General features: G+C 35.3%; 1 protein-coding gene across 1 annotated transcript in view; it reads right to left on the bottom strand.

Annotated features, from left to right (window-relative positions):
* The window catches only part of LOC142348052 (uncharacterized), an 85678-nt gene extending 68704 nt beyond the window's left edge, over window positions 1–16974 (bottom strand). The window contains exons 1-3 of the mRNA XM_075399219.1: window positions 16855–16974; window positions 14665–14788; window positions 9928–10533 (exon numbers count right to left, since the gene is read on the bottom strand). Of these exons, the coding sequence (XP_075255334.1) occupies window positions 9928–10533; window positions 14665–14788; window positions 16855–16936 (812 nt within the window). The 5' untranslated portion in view covers window positions 16937–16974. The remainder of the gene's footprint in view (window positions 1–9927; window positions 10534–14664; window positions 14789–16854) is intronic.
* Window positions 16975–17482: the final 508 nt, after the last annotated feature.

Here is a 17482-nt window from a genome sequence, read left to right as displayed (position 1 = left end):
TTTTAACAACAGTTTCACAGACCTTTGCAATAGAATTGGTCAGGCTAATTGGTCTGTAGTTTTCTGCTTTCTTCTTGTCTTTTTGAGGTTTTGGAAGCATTGTTACTTGTGAGTCTTTCCAAAGGCATGGCACGTAAGAATTGTTAATTGAGCTGGAAATAATTATGCATATGAGAGCTTTAATGCTTTTTGGTAGCGACTTCAGTAGTTGATAGCTTATTTTGTCTGACCCGGGGCATGATTTACTTGTATTTTTCAAAATTTCATTAAATGCTTCAACTTTTAAGAAGATGATTTCTGCAGCTATTTCATTTGGATCGGTTTCTGATAGATGTTTTGTGTTTTTTTCTGTCTCCAGAAAGTGCTTTTGTAAATCTGCGTTTTCGTATTGGTGTTCTATCATTGTCTCACTCAGAAGGCTTTTGAACATTTCACACTTTTCGCGGTCAGTTATGGCAATTTTGTCTTCAACGTTATTTGCAAATGTGATCCGCTCGACAGTTATTTATCGCTGGTGATGGTTTTGATTGCTTTCCAGAACCCCTTGTTTCCTGCTTGTTTCGATGTTTCAATTAATTTTCTATTTTGTATTTCAATCGAACGTATGAATGCTCTTCTGATTTCTCTTTGCAAGAAATTGATTTCCTTTCTCAATCGATAGAAAGTGTCATCCGTTGCACGTTTTAGTTGCCTCCTCATCTTTTTCTTTTGCTTGATTAATTTGATTATCTCTGGACTAGTTTGAAGATTCGTTTTATTTACGTAGGACTGATCAATTGATTTATGAATAAGCTCAATGATGTTATGGCTCGTTTCATTCAGATTGTCTTTGTTTGGATATTTTGGTGGGTACAAGCAGGAATTTTTGTAATTAACGTTCGCATGTTTTTTGAACTTCTTGAAATCAACTTTTGCTTTTAAATCGAATTCCACTTGAAGTTTCAGTTTTAATGATGTAAGTGTCGCTGAGTGGTCGCTGCCGAAATCTTCTAATACTTGAAATTGTCAAATTGTTTAAGGACTGAAAGACTACAGAAATGTAAATCAAGCATGCTCTGGCTCTTATGATGATTAGATTGATACGTTGAATAACCGTTGTTCTGTAGTTTGAAGTTTCCTTCATCAATTATTTCCGGCAGTTTTTCGCCGTTTTTGGTGTTGTATGTACAATTGAGCTCTTAATGATGAGAATTGAAATCTCCACATATGGATACGTTCTGGGGATTGTTGTCAAATATTTCAGTAGTATTTAGGTCTTGATTGGGTGAATTGTAAACAATGATTATCCATAAGTTTCCAATGATTGGCGTTTCCAAGTTTACACCGATTATTTCTAATGCTTGTCCGTTACTGTTTTCTCTTGATATGATTGGTCTGACCTGTTTGACATTTATGCCCTTTTTTGCAATGATAACAGACCCATGAAAGTTGCTTGCTTTTGCTTCTGTTACAACTAAATATTTCTCAAGTACGAAACGTTTTTTTGCCATTTCTTGACTTCATTTAAACAAGCAATGTCGATGTTTTCTTTCGTCAGAAACAAGAACAACTCATGAATTTTGTTTTCCAAGCCACGACAAATCCATTGTAAATTTTTAATGTTGTCCATTTTGAAGAATTTGTTGGCTGTTAGATTGAATCATGTTTGTGTTAACAGTTTGCATTAGGTTAGCCTTCTTGATGTTATCGTGAGTTTTTTGTCCATCTAATTTTTCGTTAAACACTTTGGAGGCACTGTTGCTAACGACGCTGATAATATCGCTATAGGACATCGTATTGAGACTGTTTCTTATTTTACTGAGAACTTCAGCTACTAGAACAGTAATTTTTGTAGTGGTAAATGACTGAGTGTTCTGAGTACCTTTCCCTGTACCCACACTTGAGTTTTTTGTTTCTTGTTTCTGTTTATTTGCTTCAGTCACAGCGTTTTGATATGCGCGACAGCCTCTATACACTGTTGCGTGTGAGCCATCTGTTTGCACATTTTGCTCGTTCTGTCAATTCGTGTTTGCACATTGTTTGCACATTTTGCCAAGTTGTGTTTGCACATTTTGCTCGTTCTGTCAATTCATTGCAGTGTGTTTGCCTGCGCATCCTAGACATCTCAATTCGTCTTTACAATCGCTTGCTGAATGAACAAACTTTTGACTTTTGAAGCATTGTTTAACGTGAGGTGGTTCTTTACTTGGTTCGCAGCGGTGGAGCACCCAGCCTATTTTAACGCCATGTTTGACTGCGGCTGTTACATGGTTTGAGGAATCAGTTATTACGCGAATCAGTTTTGTTGGTTTTCCGGTGGCCCTGCTTGTTATCCGAAGCACCTTGATCACATTCATAGCATTGTTGTTGAGAAGTTCTTCCTTCACTTCGTTTTCTTGTATGCTCTAATGAACATTTACAATTACAAAACTTGGTTTACATTTGGCTTTTGGCAGAGTGTTTCTTGCGTTGATAGAAGTCTTTGGAAAGACGAGTTGAAGATTTGAGGCGTTCATCAGACATTCTCTTGTGGTTTGGTCTTCGGGTTGGATAAAGAAGTCATTATTGTTTGGAAGTTCTCTGATACAATTGATTTTGAGTTGAGGGAAGTTATTTCTCATCAAACGAGCAAAATGAACTTGTGTTGGTCTCGGATTAATCGTTATTATCACTGGTCTGATTGTTTCTGAGTTGGTGTTTTGATTATTTCGGGTTCGTTTTCGTTTGTTGTTGACTTAAACGAAGTCTTGTTTATCTTGTGATGTTTCGTCTGGAATGTTTCGTGCTTCAGAGAGAAGTGCACTTAACTGGCTCATTTCGGCCAGCACCATTTTGCAAACTTGAGGCAGGAAGGCTTTAAATTGAGCTTAAGACTATTGAAGATGAAGGATAAAACTGGGCGGAAAGTAAAGAGTTTAGAGCTTAAGACTTTTGAAGGTGAGAATAAAACTGGAAGAAAAGTAGAAGAACAATTGGGAAATAGAGGAAAAAAGTCGCGATTTAAAAACTTAAGCACTTTTTAGTGAAAAATCTTTTTTTAAAAAAAGTTTCACTCCCAAAGAACGTTCCTACACAAATTGGATTACTTGTTTGTGGCTTTCCTATCACACTTTGAGGTACTGATCCGAAATTGACATTAATAGCGGTTTAATCATCATTAGGCTGAATCCCTCTCGGGTGTTGAAGTAACCGTATCCAGCTTTCAGGTCCATTTTCACTACAATCTTCGGTAACTTACCTATCAATTTTTTTAAAAAAAAGACTAAAAATTGATTACTAATATCAGACATTATTCAGCACAATAACTAACAAACACTTCAAGTAAAAATTAACACCAGAATGATCCTGTTAAAACACTTCCAAATGAAAAGAATAAATTATTCAATCTTTCTCGGGTTGAATTTTTCCGCCCAAAATAATGTAAGAGTGGGGCTGCAATGGGAGGATTTCTTAGGAAAAAGCAGCTCAAAACTCTTACGTTTTTGTGGGCTGCATTGGGTTTCCAAGGGGGTAAAATGGTGTAAGAGTGATGGGGTAAAAAACAAATTAACCCCCCTCTCTTTCATCTTTTTTGGTCTGACAAGGGGGGTAAAACGATGTAAGAGTTCGGGGGTAATTTGTCTTTTACCCCCTCACTCTTACACCATTTTACCCCCCTTGGCATACCAAAAAAAGCTGTAAGAGTGGGGGGTTAATTTGTCTTTTACCCCCTCAATCTTACACCATTTTACCCCCCTTGGAAGCCCAATGCAGCCCAAAAAAGACGTAAGAGTTTTGAGCTGCATTTTCCTAAAAAATCCTCCCATTGCAGCTCCATTCTTACATCATTTTACCCCTCTGGCAGCCCAACTCTTACATCATTTTACCCCCTGGCAGCCCAACTCTTATATCATTCTACACCCCTGGCAGCCCAACTCTTACATCATTTTACTCCCTCAATCTTACATTTTTTAACCCCCATAACAGAAGAATGCCAGTCTTGAACCCACAACCTCTGTACCCTCAGCTGCGTCGCCTTATCCTCCAGACCATCAATTATTGTCCAACTCTTGACAGTCTATATATTTGAATAATACTTGTTAGAATTACCCCATCTCAACAAATTACCCCCTCACTCTTACATCGTTTTACCCCCTCAGAAAAAATTACCCCCTCACTCTTACACCATTTTACCCCCTCTGAACAAATTACCCCCTCACTCTTACAACATTTTAACCCCCTTGACAGCCCAACTCTTACGTCATTAGACCGCCTCTGAACAAATTACCCCCTCACTCTTACACCCTTTTAACCCCCCCCCCCCCCCCTTGGCAGCCCACCTCTTACATCATTTTACCCCCTCTGGACAATACCCGCCTATTCTTCACATTTTTCTTCGTCACTTCACCCCATCTGAACTTGAATCAGGGGGGAGAGGGGTAATTCCTGAAAAGACCTCCATTGCAGCCCATTGCAGCCCACTCTTACATGGCAATTTCAGTCCTGGGTGGGGTAATTCCTGAAAAGTCCATCCACTGCAGCCCATTGCAGCCCACTCTTACATGGAAATTTCAGTCAGGGGGGTATTTCCTGAAAAGTCCTCCCATTGGAGCCCATTGCAGCCCACTCTTACCTGGCGATTTCAGTAAGGGGGTAATTCCTGAAAAGTCCTCCCATTGCAGCCCGTTGCAGCCCACTCTTACGTGGCAATTTCAGTCAGGGGGTAATTCCTGAAAAGTCCTCCCATTGCAGCCCATTGCAGCCCAGACTTACATGGCAATTTCAGTCAGGGGGTAATTCCTGGAAATTCCCCCCATTGCAGCCCAACTCTTGCATCATTTTACTTCCTCTGAACAAGTTACCCCCACACTCTTACATCAACTTACCCCCATAGACAATTTACCCCCCCCCCCCACTATTACATCAAAATGGGAGGATTTTAGGGAGGACGTTCGACCCGGGCGTTTACCCTGGGAATGGACCAGTACGATACTTGGATCAACAAAGGTGGAGTGAGTCACCCATTGGATACTTTCTATGACAACCGGAACGGAGAGGGTTGCATCTATCACATCATGTTCAGTTTTGCCAACGAGGACTGGACCCTTCCTCCTAATCAGGAGTAGAACTGAAGTCAAACATCATTTTTTGAAGTAAATATGTGAATTATTCTAATTATAACTTTCAGATTAAATATCCACATGCTCTCAAATGTTAAATTAAACAATCACAGTATCGGTATTGATTTATTATAATAATCTCAAATTGTGGCTCATACTCATAAGTCAAAATGGGATTTAAACGCTCCTATTCGTCTGTAATTGGGTATTCTCTTGTGCTGAGCGAGAAAAAACTCTGTTCTAACATTTCTACAATAAGCTTCACTGTTTAAAGTATTTAATGAAGAGGGCGAATTGTTCCATTTTTGAAAGCCTTTCAGCATCAAATAGTTGTCACTTCACTTCGTTTTCGTACTTTTCTAAAATAATTTAATTTTTTCTCTTGTTCTGTCCAGTTTTAGGGGACTAGTAATCATTTTGAAATTATCGGATGATCCCCAGAGTCTTATATTTGTTCTTTTTTTCGATAAACTAACAATCGAAATAAACGAATCGACGGGCAAGATGTGATCCAAATTGAGCAGATCAGTTGAGTGGTCAAGTTTTGTCGAAAAAAATTCTCTTCCCCAATTAATTGCTTATTTATGCGGTTTATGTATTTTTCTCGAACAGTTTGAAGAAATTTTTGATGAGAACAGGTGAGAGAGTGCAATTGACTTGAAAACATCAGTTTTTACTTTTAAAGGAATTTATATTCTTACAAGATACAAAAATGAGCTGCATTGTCATTTTAACTAAAACTGAGTTTAGCGAGTTTTTAATGGTTAAGTGAATCAATTGGTACTCCTAGATTATGAAAAGTATGAACCGGTTTAATAACTTCACCTACCTTAAAAAAACTCTTGATCTGAATTAAAATGATTTGTAAAGGATAATAATTTTTTGTCGGAATTGATTTTTAGTTGATTCTCTGTCACGTATTTGTCTGTTTATTCTATTTTTTTCAAATAAAACTGTAATATTCGCATTAAATTCAAATCTGCAAAAAAAACTAATGTCATCGGCAAACTGATTACCATCATTGTCACCTTCATTATTCAAAAGTATATTGGCGTATAACAGAAAAATAAGACGTCTCAGCACCGTTTTATTCTGGAACACGATGTTAAAATTTATTTTCTCTGATAAGTCATTATCCAATTTGGCTGACTGTATTCGATTTGTGGGAAAAGGTTTTCATAAGGAAAATTTTCGATATTGAGAAAGTTTGAAGTTTTCACCTTTGTTGAGACACATTTCATGGGAAATTCGATTAAAAGTTTTTGCAAGATCAAAAACGCTGCACAGGTGTGGTAGTTATCTCTGCCATATTTCCTAACACTTTTTCAATAAACTGAAAGGAAATACGGAAGATAACATAACTATGACACACGTGCTCTGTTTTTGGATCTTACGAAAGCTTTCAGTTAAACATCACATGCAATCTTTCAAGATTTTATTCATCCGTCTGTTCATTACTGAATTTTTTCCATAAAAGTCCCCTCACCCCCATTAGAAAATGACCATCTGCAATTAGATAAGATTTTTAACCTTTAAAAGATATATGTTAATTGCAGCGGCCAATCCTGTCGTACATGAATTATTATCAAAGTACAAACGCCTCTTAATTTGTTCACACAAGCTTTATGAACACAAAGTTTTGTTCACGGTGGGAAGAGAAACAGTTTTTGAAAATGTAAACACAGTCCTCGGAGATGAGTAAAGTGGAACTAATTTTGTACCATTGCTGATGATTTTTTTAAATCTTAAAGTGAAGATGACTATCACTTGGACTATCTTTAAAATTTGACGAACACAAAGTAGGCCGAAGTAAAAAAACATAGCAGGACAAGTCCTGACGTACAATTCAAAGAATTTTCATTGACGAAACAGAAAAACTAGACCTAGAATGGACTATGAGTGAATCGAGAAAACCATTTTAAAAAATCAGATCAAATAATAAGAAAAAAAAACAAAAAAACAATGTCAAAATGCCGCATGTGAACAAAAAAAAACCACTAGCGAGAAATGAAAATTTAATTCAAACAAAAAACTAGGCCTAAAATGAGCGTTGAATGGATTGGGAAAACCATTTAGAAAAAAATCCGATCCAAAAAATCGAAAAAACAGTAAAAATCAGAGTGAAATTGCGGCATGTGAACAAAAAACCACTACCGAAAAACCGAATTTTTGTTCAAACACCATTTTTGCACTCTACTTTAAAATTAGAGCGAAAAAAATTCACGCCGCGAAACCACTCGCTTTTTCGCTCCATTTCCTGCTTCGGCGTGACCAAAATCACTACTCCAATTTGACTTCAAAAATCATGAAAATGTGTGAACACATCTTAAAAAAAAAAAAGACAGCGCCCCAATACAATTCAAATTCTTTGAATTGTAAAAAACTGACGTAAAAGCAAGGAAGCTATGTAAATCTGCCAGTGTAAAGCTATGTGAAAAATTGACCGTTTCTGTTACCAATGAGGAAACTCAAGAGAGGAAATCTTGACGATGATTAAGAAAAAAGAACTTCGAAACTCATTCATTCTCAGAAACAATCACCCAGAAGTGGAAGTTATAGCAACCAAAAGAAGAAAAAGACTAAAATACATGTTTGGTAACAGTCAAAATTGAAACCGTACAAAACATCTGCAACTTTTAATGTACTCCAGGTGTCCAAAGATACAAAATATATCAGTTTTTAGTTTTTGCCAACCCCCAAAACTTCTGTCCGTGGTTATGCCTCTCATGAACTGTGAGATGTAATATGGAAATCGCGGGCAGGTTAATGCAGCGCACCGCCTACTAGATACAACGTAAAATACTGCTATCTTAGGAACTATCATTTTAGCTAATTAATAGCCGCACAGCGATAGCTGGGGCTATTATTGGCCTTCTCTTGGTTTTTTACGACTCGAAAAGGAGTATGGGTTTCCTTCTGTTTTTATTACTGGAAGTACTATTCGTTCAGACGCTGTTTTGACCTAAAAGCGTAAGTTAGTAAAATTGCCGTGTGAACTAATTTTTCAAGAGCGAGAGAAGTTTTTTGATCATGCGCTGTGTTTAGTGAAAGATTTTTTAACTTTGAAAAGTAGTTTTTGACTGAATGGCACCTATAAGTAACCGTTTTTAACCATTTTTTCGTCTAAATGGCCCACATTTTTTGCTTGTATTTTGGTTTTTTGTAGAATTTATTTTTATTCGATGCTATATTAATTTGTCAACCTCGGAAATTGATACCACTGTGTTTTGTGGAGCCTGAAGATTGCGTTTCAAGTTCAAAATTGGCACATATTTCTTGATTTTTTAGTTAACTTTTGTTTTTTTTTTCTAATAATTTTGTCATTTTGGATCTTATAACCGTCTGTTTTTTTTTAAAAAAAATCAGTTAATATGGCAACTTGTTTTTGAAAATTCATATACTCAACGCCTCTTTCTACCTCGATATAATTTTGTTTTATAAAATTGTACATATGCTAATCCGATTTTAGTAGTTTTTTTCCTATTTTTGTCAGTTTTTTGGCTTCTAATTTGGTCTTACTAACTAGAAATAGTCTTTTTGTGCAAGATGAGGGGTTTCAATTTCGTTTCAATAAAAGTTCAATCATTTTTTGGCGTTAAGTTTTTGAAAAACAGTAAAAAAAAAAATTTCACAAATGCAGTCTTAAAAGTTTTTTGACCATTTTTCAATGTTGCGTATGTTTGAATTCTGCTTTTTCCTATTTTTTCAATCTCTTCAGGAGGATAGATCTTTGTTTCGGATGACTAGTTATCTCTTCTATGTCTCGAATGCTGAACAATGAAATGTATTCGTTTTTCTTGACTTTTTTAATTTGATTTTTAACTATCAAAAATCAAGAATGTCTTTCTGTTACGGTGTTCCTTACATTGTGCCCATATTCTTCACATTTTCTTCATCTTTTTACCCCCTCTGAATTTCAATCAGGGGGAGAGGGGTAATTTCTGAAAATTCCTCCCATTGCAGCCCATTTCAGCCCACTCTTACATGGCAATTTCAGTCCTGGGTGGGGTAATTCCTGAAAAGTCCTCCCATTGCAGCCCATTGCAGCCCACTTTTACATTGCAATTTCAGTAAGGGGGTAATTGCTGAAAATCCTCCCATTGCAGTCCATTGCAGCCCACTCTTACATGGCAATTTCAGTAAGGGGGGTAATTCCTGAAAAGTCCTCCCATTGCAGCCCAACTCTTGCATCATTTTACCCCCTCTGAACAAATTACCCCCACACTCTTACATCAATTTACCCCCCATAGACAAAATCCCCCCACTCTTACATCAAAATGGGAGGATTTTAGGGAGGACGTTTGACCCGGGTTTATAGCAAAGCAGAACACAATTCAACAACAACCAAATCAAACACTTACGTGAGAAGAGCGTGTAAACAGAAGCATGACTTCTTAAGAACATTCTAGAAAAGAAGTCAAAACCGTCAAGCAAAAAATTTGCATAAAAAAGACACACACGTTTACAATAATTGCTAAAACTTCGTTTTGGAGCAATTAAAAAGATTAATTATTACAAAAAAGACGTGCCGGGCTTCCCCAGGCTTTGCACCTCTGATTTTGTGCATGGCAGGAACAACATCTTCAACGCCAACACCAATCAAGTAAAACTGTTATTTTTTGAAGTTTAATCAGATTTACTCCCATTTATTGTTGCAATTATTAGTTGTATTTTTTATTACATTTGCAGTTTTCAGGGGTGAAAAATTTTAGTTTCAACGCTTTCGTCGCTTTCAGTGCTAAAATCCCAATTCTTACAACTGCTCACCGCTTTCACTGCATTTCAATTTTTGACCGTTTTAGCTTTTCTCCTCGACCTAGGATCTAATCAGACCTACGGCCTCTTTTACCTTTCGGACTGTGATGATAAGTCTTTCATCCACTTTACACTCTCGGTCATTACGTAATAGAAATTTGTCCTCGAAGTTGAATCCAGAAAAAGTATATTAATATTTGGTTTCATCTTTCCACGTGAACTTCGAGACCCCATTGTTGCATGTTTGCTATGCCGAATACCAACTGGTTTTAGGAACCAGATTAACTGTCCTAAATCTGAACTTTTAACAGGATAACTAAATTCGCTTTCTGGGAATAAAAGTTTGGAACGATCTGTCAAAGTGCAACGTATAAATACGAAACCCACTTTTTTTGAAATTAGCGACAGATCGGGCTCGATTTGGCTTGTATTTGGGAAAGCGGAGTTGCTAACTCGTCCTAAATTTGGATCCATCACCCCATAAGAGGAGTTCTGACAGTGACGACTGATAAATGAACAATTAAACGAATAGTTAACATCATTAATCGTAGCTGTTTCAATAGCAATAGAGCAAAGTTTTACCGACTTTTTCGCTTTACATTTGTCAGCAGCAGTTTGTAGTTTGTATTTAATGTAACTGCATGATTTGCTGGGCTTTATTGGGCTTCTTTCGCATAACTCCGAAACGCTAAATGGAGACCTAAAATGAGACTGAAATAAGTTTTTTTTCGCCCCAGCAGCAGTTTAGTATATCTTGATTGAAAATACATAAAGTGCGGTAAAGTTTCCCGGGTTCACCTTTGCCGGAAGTCTTCCAAGGATAATAAATGATGTAGTAAAACATCATAAAGTATTTTTTAACACGGTCCTAGCATTATTTCTGTGACAAAATAACCAAACAAATTCTCCAAAGAAACCAAGTAATTCATTAAAAATTGCATGGAATCAACACAAACCAGCTTGATAAAAACAATTTTGTATTATATAAATTATATTTATGCTTTAAAATCTATACCAAACCTTATTTTTAGAAAACCTTATGGCAAGGCATCGAGAATACTTAAAGTAGCTGCAATTAATTTTTTGCAAAAAAATAGAGTGGGTAGACAATAGACAACAACAGCTTGACACTTTAAATCTTTGAAAGTCTGTTGAGCAACCCGAGATGATAAAAAATTTTCATCATAGAAATTTCATTTTATTGACTACTGACCTCATAAATAACAAGGAGGCTCGGTAATGTGCGTTCTCACATAAAATTCCGACCCCGTTCATCCACATTTTTTGGATAGATGTCTACCAAATGAGGAACAGATAGAAAACCTCCAAAAGATCAAGTATTTTTCAAAAAAAAAAAAATAATAAATATGAACAAAAAGATTGCCTCTAACGCAGATAACTCAGTGGAATAAAAAAAATGCCACATTAGATTGATGAAATCAGCTAGTTTTAAGAAGGCCAATAAAGACGAACAACAAAATCTCACAACAAAAACAAAAAATATTAGTTACATCCAAAAATTCATGTCCATGTAAGAAAAAATTTATAAGCAAGGTCAAAATAGCGTCACATAAAACTAAAACTAAGCAAAACAACTGGTTACTGGAAAAAATATGGGACCACAACATAATAAGTCTAGATGACAATTAGACGAAAAAGAACAAAAACCAGCAAAGTTAAAAATTGGCCAAAAATTTTTAAAAACAATTAGTTTCAAAGTAATGAAAACCATTACGTAGCAATTGAAAGCATCCAATATATTTATGATCACTTACTTTTTCATACGAAGGCATTGAAACCTGTCATCATTCAATTTTCTGTGTGGTTACAAAAAGAACAAAAAATAGAGACAACAAACAAAAATTCAATTAAAATTTGGGAGAAAAAGTTTTCGAAGCCGTAAAGGCATGTTTTGCCCCTCAAAACTTGTTCAATTGAGCCTTCTCGAGCGCCACAAGTGGTGTACTAAAACTCTTATCACTGAGAGAAGGTAAAAATTACAAAACAAAAGGAGAAAAAAAGATGACAGTTTGTATTTTTTAAAAAAAAAACAATTATTTTCCAAGTCTTGAAAGCGATTAGCTACAAAATGAAATATTTAAATTGGTCATTAAATTCGTTCGAAGGAAGCGCTTGAGATCCTTAATTATTCAGAATTTGTCTTAAGTCTACAAAAAGAATGTCAACTATAGACGAAAGGCAAAAATTAGTAGTTAGCTTTTGTTTGCGAAAAACCCGTGTTGAAGCCAGTAAATTCATATCGAAATCCATGAGGCCAGTCTTCCTGTGTAAAAACCCGTAATTAAATCGTAAAATCTTCATATATTTTACACTCGCATCTTCCCTTGGCGACAATAATATAACCTGTAGTAATCGAAACTAGGTAAAGAAAAAAGACAAAAAAGAACAAAAGCTAAAAAACGTTTTTTTATAATTTTTGAAAACAATTGTTTTCAAATTCATAAAAGAACAACATTTTTTCTAAAAAAATAACGACCGATTACAATCTGATATATTTTTATGTTGTAACAATCCAAGATTGGACCAAAATCAGCATTGCTAATGTTGTAGTCCGTTATAGATTATTAGTTAAAAGATGAAAAACAAAATTTGCGTTCTTGATAATCATAGAAAGAAAAACAGCAAAAAAACGGCAAAAGTTTTAATCCAGGCTACTCTCTTTGGAAGCGTAAAAAGGACTAGCTCCCCTTGTAAACTTAAAAGTTTATATTAGTTGTTGTTTGGGTGCGTATTTCCGGCAAATTTAATCAAAGCGGATTAATGATGCTTATTTCGGGAAATTTTTGATGAAAAATCTGATTTAAGAAATATTTAGCCAGAATTTTAGCCAAAAAATTAAATCAAAATAGTCGACAATTTTCTTTGGTCCTTAAAAATAAAATTAACGGTACTTTTTTCAACAATTTTTCATATCTTAGCAAATTTGACGAAACTTTTGTCAAAAATTCCGGAAAATGTGAATAAAATTAACGCAAATTGGTCTTACATTTATAAAAATTTATATCACGATAACGCGTTCTATAAAAAGAAACTGATAAAAAATGCTTTTATTTCCATTTTCTATGCTGAACGGGCTTTTTTTGATATCACTTACAACTCTCTACGATGAATATATCAATCGGTGTAAATTGTCTGACAAACAAAACCAGTTGAGTATATAGTCCCCCCCCCTCAAGAGGGGTCGGAACAAAAAGTTCTAAACGATGTGTAAAACTACTACTTTGCCATAAATGACAGTTTTTTCAAACAAAAAATTTACCTTATTTCCATGAAATTATCATTAATTGCATGAAAATTCAATTTCATAGAATTCCTTTTTCTGAAAGTTATGACTACAACTTTTCATAGACGCCATAATATGAAGTTATAATTTCAAAACTTTTTGAATTATGTGGTCAATCAGGGAGAAGGTTTACTAACAGCGAAAGAACTTTGAAGAACTTTAATCACTATACGATATCTGAAGTCATGAATTGAATGCACTGTCAAAAAATACAGAACACAAGTAGAAACGCCATGTGTCGGAAAAACAAAGAAGTGAGGGGGAGTTGTAGATGCAAGGCGGCAAGTTAATCATAATATTGAAAAAATGCTGATCCTTAGCAATGATCATTATAACTTAGTCAGCAAATCCATTTCAAAGTAATTGAAAAAAAGAACTTGCAATTGATTTTTGATGCTATTGATGTGTTAGTGTTATAGTGTTGTTTACTAATTTAATTATTCACTCTAATGTTTGTATTAATATGAATGGGACTTCAAATATTATGTAATTACAAAAACTCGAAGAATGCTTTTGGGGACGGCCAAATGAATTTAACGACGCTCTTATTTCCCATTTTATTTCGAGGTTTTTTTCTCATTTGAAATTCCTTCAAGTTTTGAACTTTTTAAATTTCAGCAAGCAAATTGCTTTGTCAAACAGCGGTGATGTGAATAAAAACTGCAATGGTCGCTGAGAAATCTTTGTCAGTTTTTGCATTTTAATTTTTTGTCCCAAATTTGTTCACAAGTTGGTTTTTTATACGTCATCTAAGCTGTCGAGGAAACAGTTTTCAGCGGGCTTTACGTAAAAAAAGTTTTGAAATGTGTTCGGTGTTCAATTGCAATTTTTTCAACTGCTACTGAGATAGCTTTTTATTAGCGCAATCAAAATTTTGTCTTAAGTGAGCACTAGAATGACAGGCAGTCCAGAATGTTTTCAGAATTGTTTTCAGAATCTTTTTAGTTCCTTGTTGATGAAATGGTAAAAAATTTTTCTCAAATTACTTAAAATGTTTATTGCCAATACAAAGCTTTATAGAAAAGATTTAAATATTAACATTGAAAAAAATGTTTTATTTGGGGAAATATATAGCTGATTGATTATTAGAGCGGCTGGAGCTACTTTGAGGCAATGGTTAATTGGTTGAGCGGCACAGAAAAGAGAGAATACACAAGGGAGTCTCAATGTTTACAAATTTAGGTTTTACTCTGGCTTCCGTGAAACTTAGGTATTGCAACTGATAGATAACAGAAAAAGACATAGTTCTATCAGCTTCATCATAGAAGACTATTCCGTTTAAATTGATTACGGGTCAAATTAGGCAGACGAAAAAAAACAATGGAGCAGCAAAAAGTTACAACCGGCGGAGTACAAACAAAATTATACGACCTAACAATAAAAAGCTTATTTAGCCCAAATTTTTTGCAATTTTTTGATAGTTTCATTTGCGACAAGGTGTGAAGTTGAGAAAACGATGTCAAAACATAATGGGAGTGGGTATATGGGTGCAGTGTAAATGCGTAGATGGTATTATATTTTCATAACCTGTCATCAATTTTGAAGCTGTCGTATGTCTGTTGACAACTGTTTTTTGTCGACCGTAATTGTGGCTGGATGCTCTTAGTGTTATCCAAATTTTCACTATCTGTGACGTTACAGGGTGACAATTCTGAAGAAAAATGAATTATAGAATACCAAAAGACTGGCAATACCATATAAAGTCATGCAATTGAGTTAATCTTAATTCGCGACAAGGGTGTTACGGGGTTACGTGGTTCCACTAGGTAGAAATAATCTTTGGCTAGCGTCCCAGTTGAGGAAGGAGTGGAAACATAACCCACTAACGTCAGAAGAATCATTATGAAGCGGCCTTCGGGGATTGGAGTTCGTAGTCGCTAGCTTACGATTAGGTAAACTATCTTCACTGGGCAAGGGGCATGAAAGTGGGAGAGGGGTGGTTGCAGAATCAAGAGAGGAGGCATAGAGCTTAATTGGGGAGGGGTGGCTGGATTGGGGGTGATCTCAAACTCGCTATAATTGCTCTTAATGCATTAAACATATCTCCTGGAGAATTTGGATGAATCGGCTATTTAGAGACTGTCAAGGCTCTCAATGAATTGTTAAACAACTCAAATGCCTTCGCATTTTACCATTATGATCAAACGAAATTTGATACAGCTGATCAACCTTCACACAGAAAAATAATTTTTCATGCAGGTATGATAAGTAAAATCACTTTTCGAAACATAACCGACTAAACGTCGGAAGAATTGCTCTCGAACGACTATTGGGAGCTCTAATCAATTGCAGCCTGCTTCAGTCCGGGGGGGGGCTTAAATGGGACTAAGAAGTTCAATAGTGGGCATCAAATAACCACATTAGAGGTTAACATATACCACTATTATGATTTAAGGTAAAAATGGCAACAGTTTCGGCGCACTTTTCATTTGACATTTAGTATTAAATTGCCGGCAATTGAGTTCAGCTGCTTGAAATTGTGATTGAGAGGGAAATTTAGATCACGTGAAACGCAAAAGTCAAGGGCGTAAAATTCACTCGAAAAGTCAAAATTGTCAAGCAAAAATTTTGCATAAAAAGAGACAAACACGTTTACAATAATTGCTATGAACTTCGTTCAAGAGCAATTTATCAAGTTTACGGCTGAAAAACGGGGCCGACTGTATCAATAGGAGTTCTGGGCACTCTTTTAAACAGGAAGTGACTAAGAACCAAAAAACAAAAAAAAACTTCGGGTGGATTCTTGTAGAACATTGGGCAAAGAGTAGAAAAAATAACCACCGTCTGTCATTGTCAAAGCACTAAAGGACAATAAAATCGATCGAATGCAATTTCGGTGTTTTGACCCAAGCTTGTTTACTAAGTATTATTAAAAGTTTCAATTCACTATATCATCTTCAAAATGTCTCCAGCAAAATTAAATATTGAATCGCACCCAATGAAAAGTATATTTAACGTACTTTGTTTTGGAACAAACAAAATAGTCTTTTCTTGCGTTTTTTGAAAATAATAAATATGGGCAAAGTGAATCAGATTTATATTATAATACCCTACCAATGCGAAAATGCTTCACAGCATACATAGAGTAAAAACAGGCCACAGATATATCACGTTTATCCTCAAGAACAAATTTTAAAAACTTTGTCGGTCGCACGAAAAGTTGGTAGTTCAAAAACAAAAGGCATCAAAAAACCGACAGGACCAAAATAATGATAAATAAATCAGAAAAATTGTCAAAAAGAAGCACAAATTCTGAAAAACATTAGAAGACATTGGAAACAATTACAAACTTCCCTTTCGACTTTAAAGGTACTTGGGTAAAATTCACGCTTCCAATCTGCTCGCTGTTTTGCTCCCTTTACAATTCCAATGTGATTAAAATTACTAATCTATTTCGACTCCTCGCTGAGGTGAAAAAGCCGATTAAGAGTGAATACATTTCAAAAAAGGACGGATTTTTTTCCTTGTGTGACCGAATGTCGATATGTCCAGACTGAAAGACTCAGATGCAGATTTTAAGAGACTTAATTATGAGATACTTTTAAATCAAGCAAAACATTAACCAACTTTCAACACATGACCACTCGAGGGGAAAGTTTTGCCTTCTAATTACAGAGTGGAAAAATCTAAAAATGCATAGTGAACGCACGAAGATCTGGACATAAAAATTTTCCATTTCTAAAAGTCTGGAAAGTTTCTAAGGTAAAATGAACTTACCTTTTTGTAATTCCCAGAACACATTCAACGTGATAGAGAGGACCAATAAAATGAAGAAGTTTTTGCGCAGTTTGTACAACATCTTTGCACCCAGTCTTTTTTATATACAAAGTAGCTAAAGTGTTTTTAGATTTTAGCCATAAAAAATACCCGGATCATAGTAACATTGGAAATCAGCTCTGAATCAGAGTATTCTCAGTCGTATTTTTACTATGAACAGATTATGTATACACTTGGATTTTAAAGGTGTTCTTTAGCCACTGCTAAGGCTCTTGTTTACTTCTATATTTAAAATGTCCTCAATGACAAAAGTACCCAGCTATCAATTCTCTTTCAACTACACTAGTATGAGAGCCACCCATTTAAAAAAAGAGCTTCAAATTTTAATTTCCAGGATTTATAAAATAGGTAGTTTTTGGTAGTCCATATAATTCAATTTCAAGTGAGTTCTGTTTAATTTTGTAATGAATCTTGAGATTGAAATGCAAATCTTCGTTTTATTTACAAAAAAAGAATTCAGCAGATTTTCCGTGGTATTAAATATAGCGCTGATAAATTGTTTAAGATAGGTTTTTATAATTATCAGATGAACATTGTCGCGAAAATTAAGAAGTAATGATGTTAGGAA

Source organism: Convolutriloba macropyga, chromosome 10 (assembly GCF_964194025.1).
Source record: "Convolutriloba macropyga chromosome 10, txConMacr16.3, whole genome shotgun sequence".
NCBI lineage: Eukaryota > Metazoa > Xenacoelomorpha > Acoela > Convolutidae > Convolutriloba > Convolutriloba macropyga.
The sequence above is the reverse complement of the archived record's forward strand: the minus strand, read 5'-3'. Positions and strand labels throughout refer to the sequence as shown.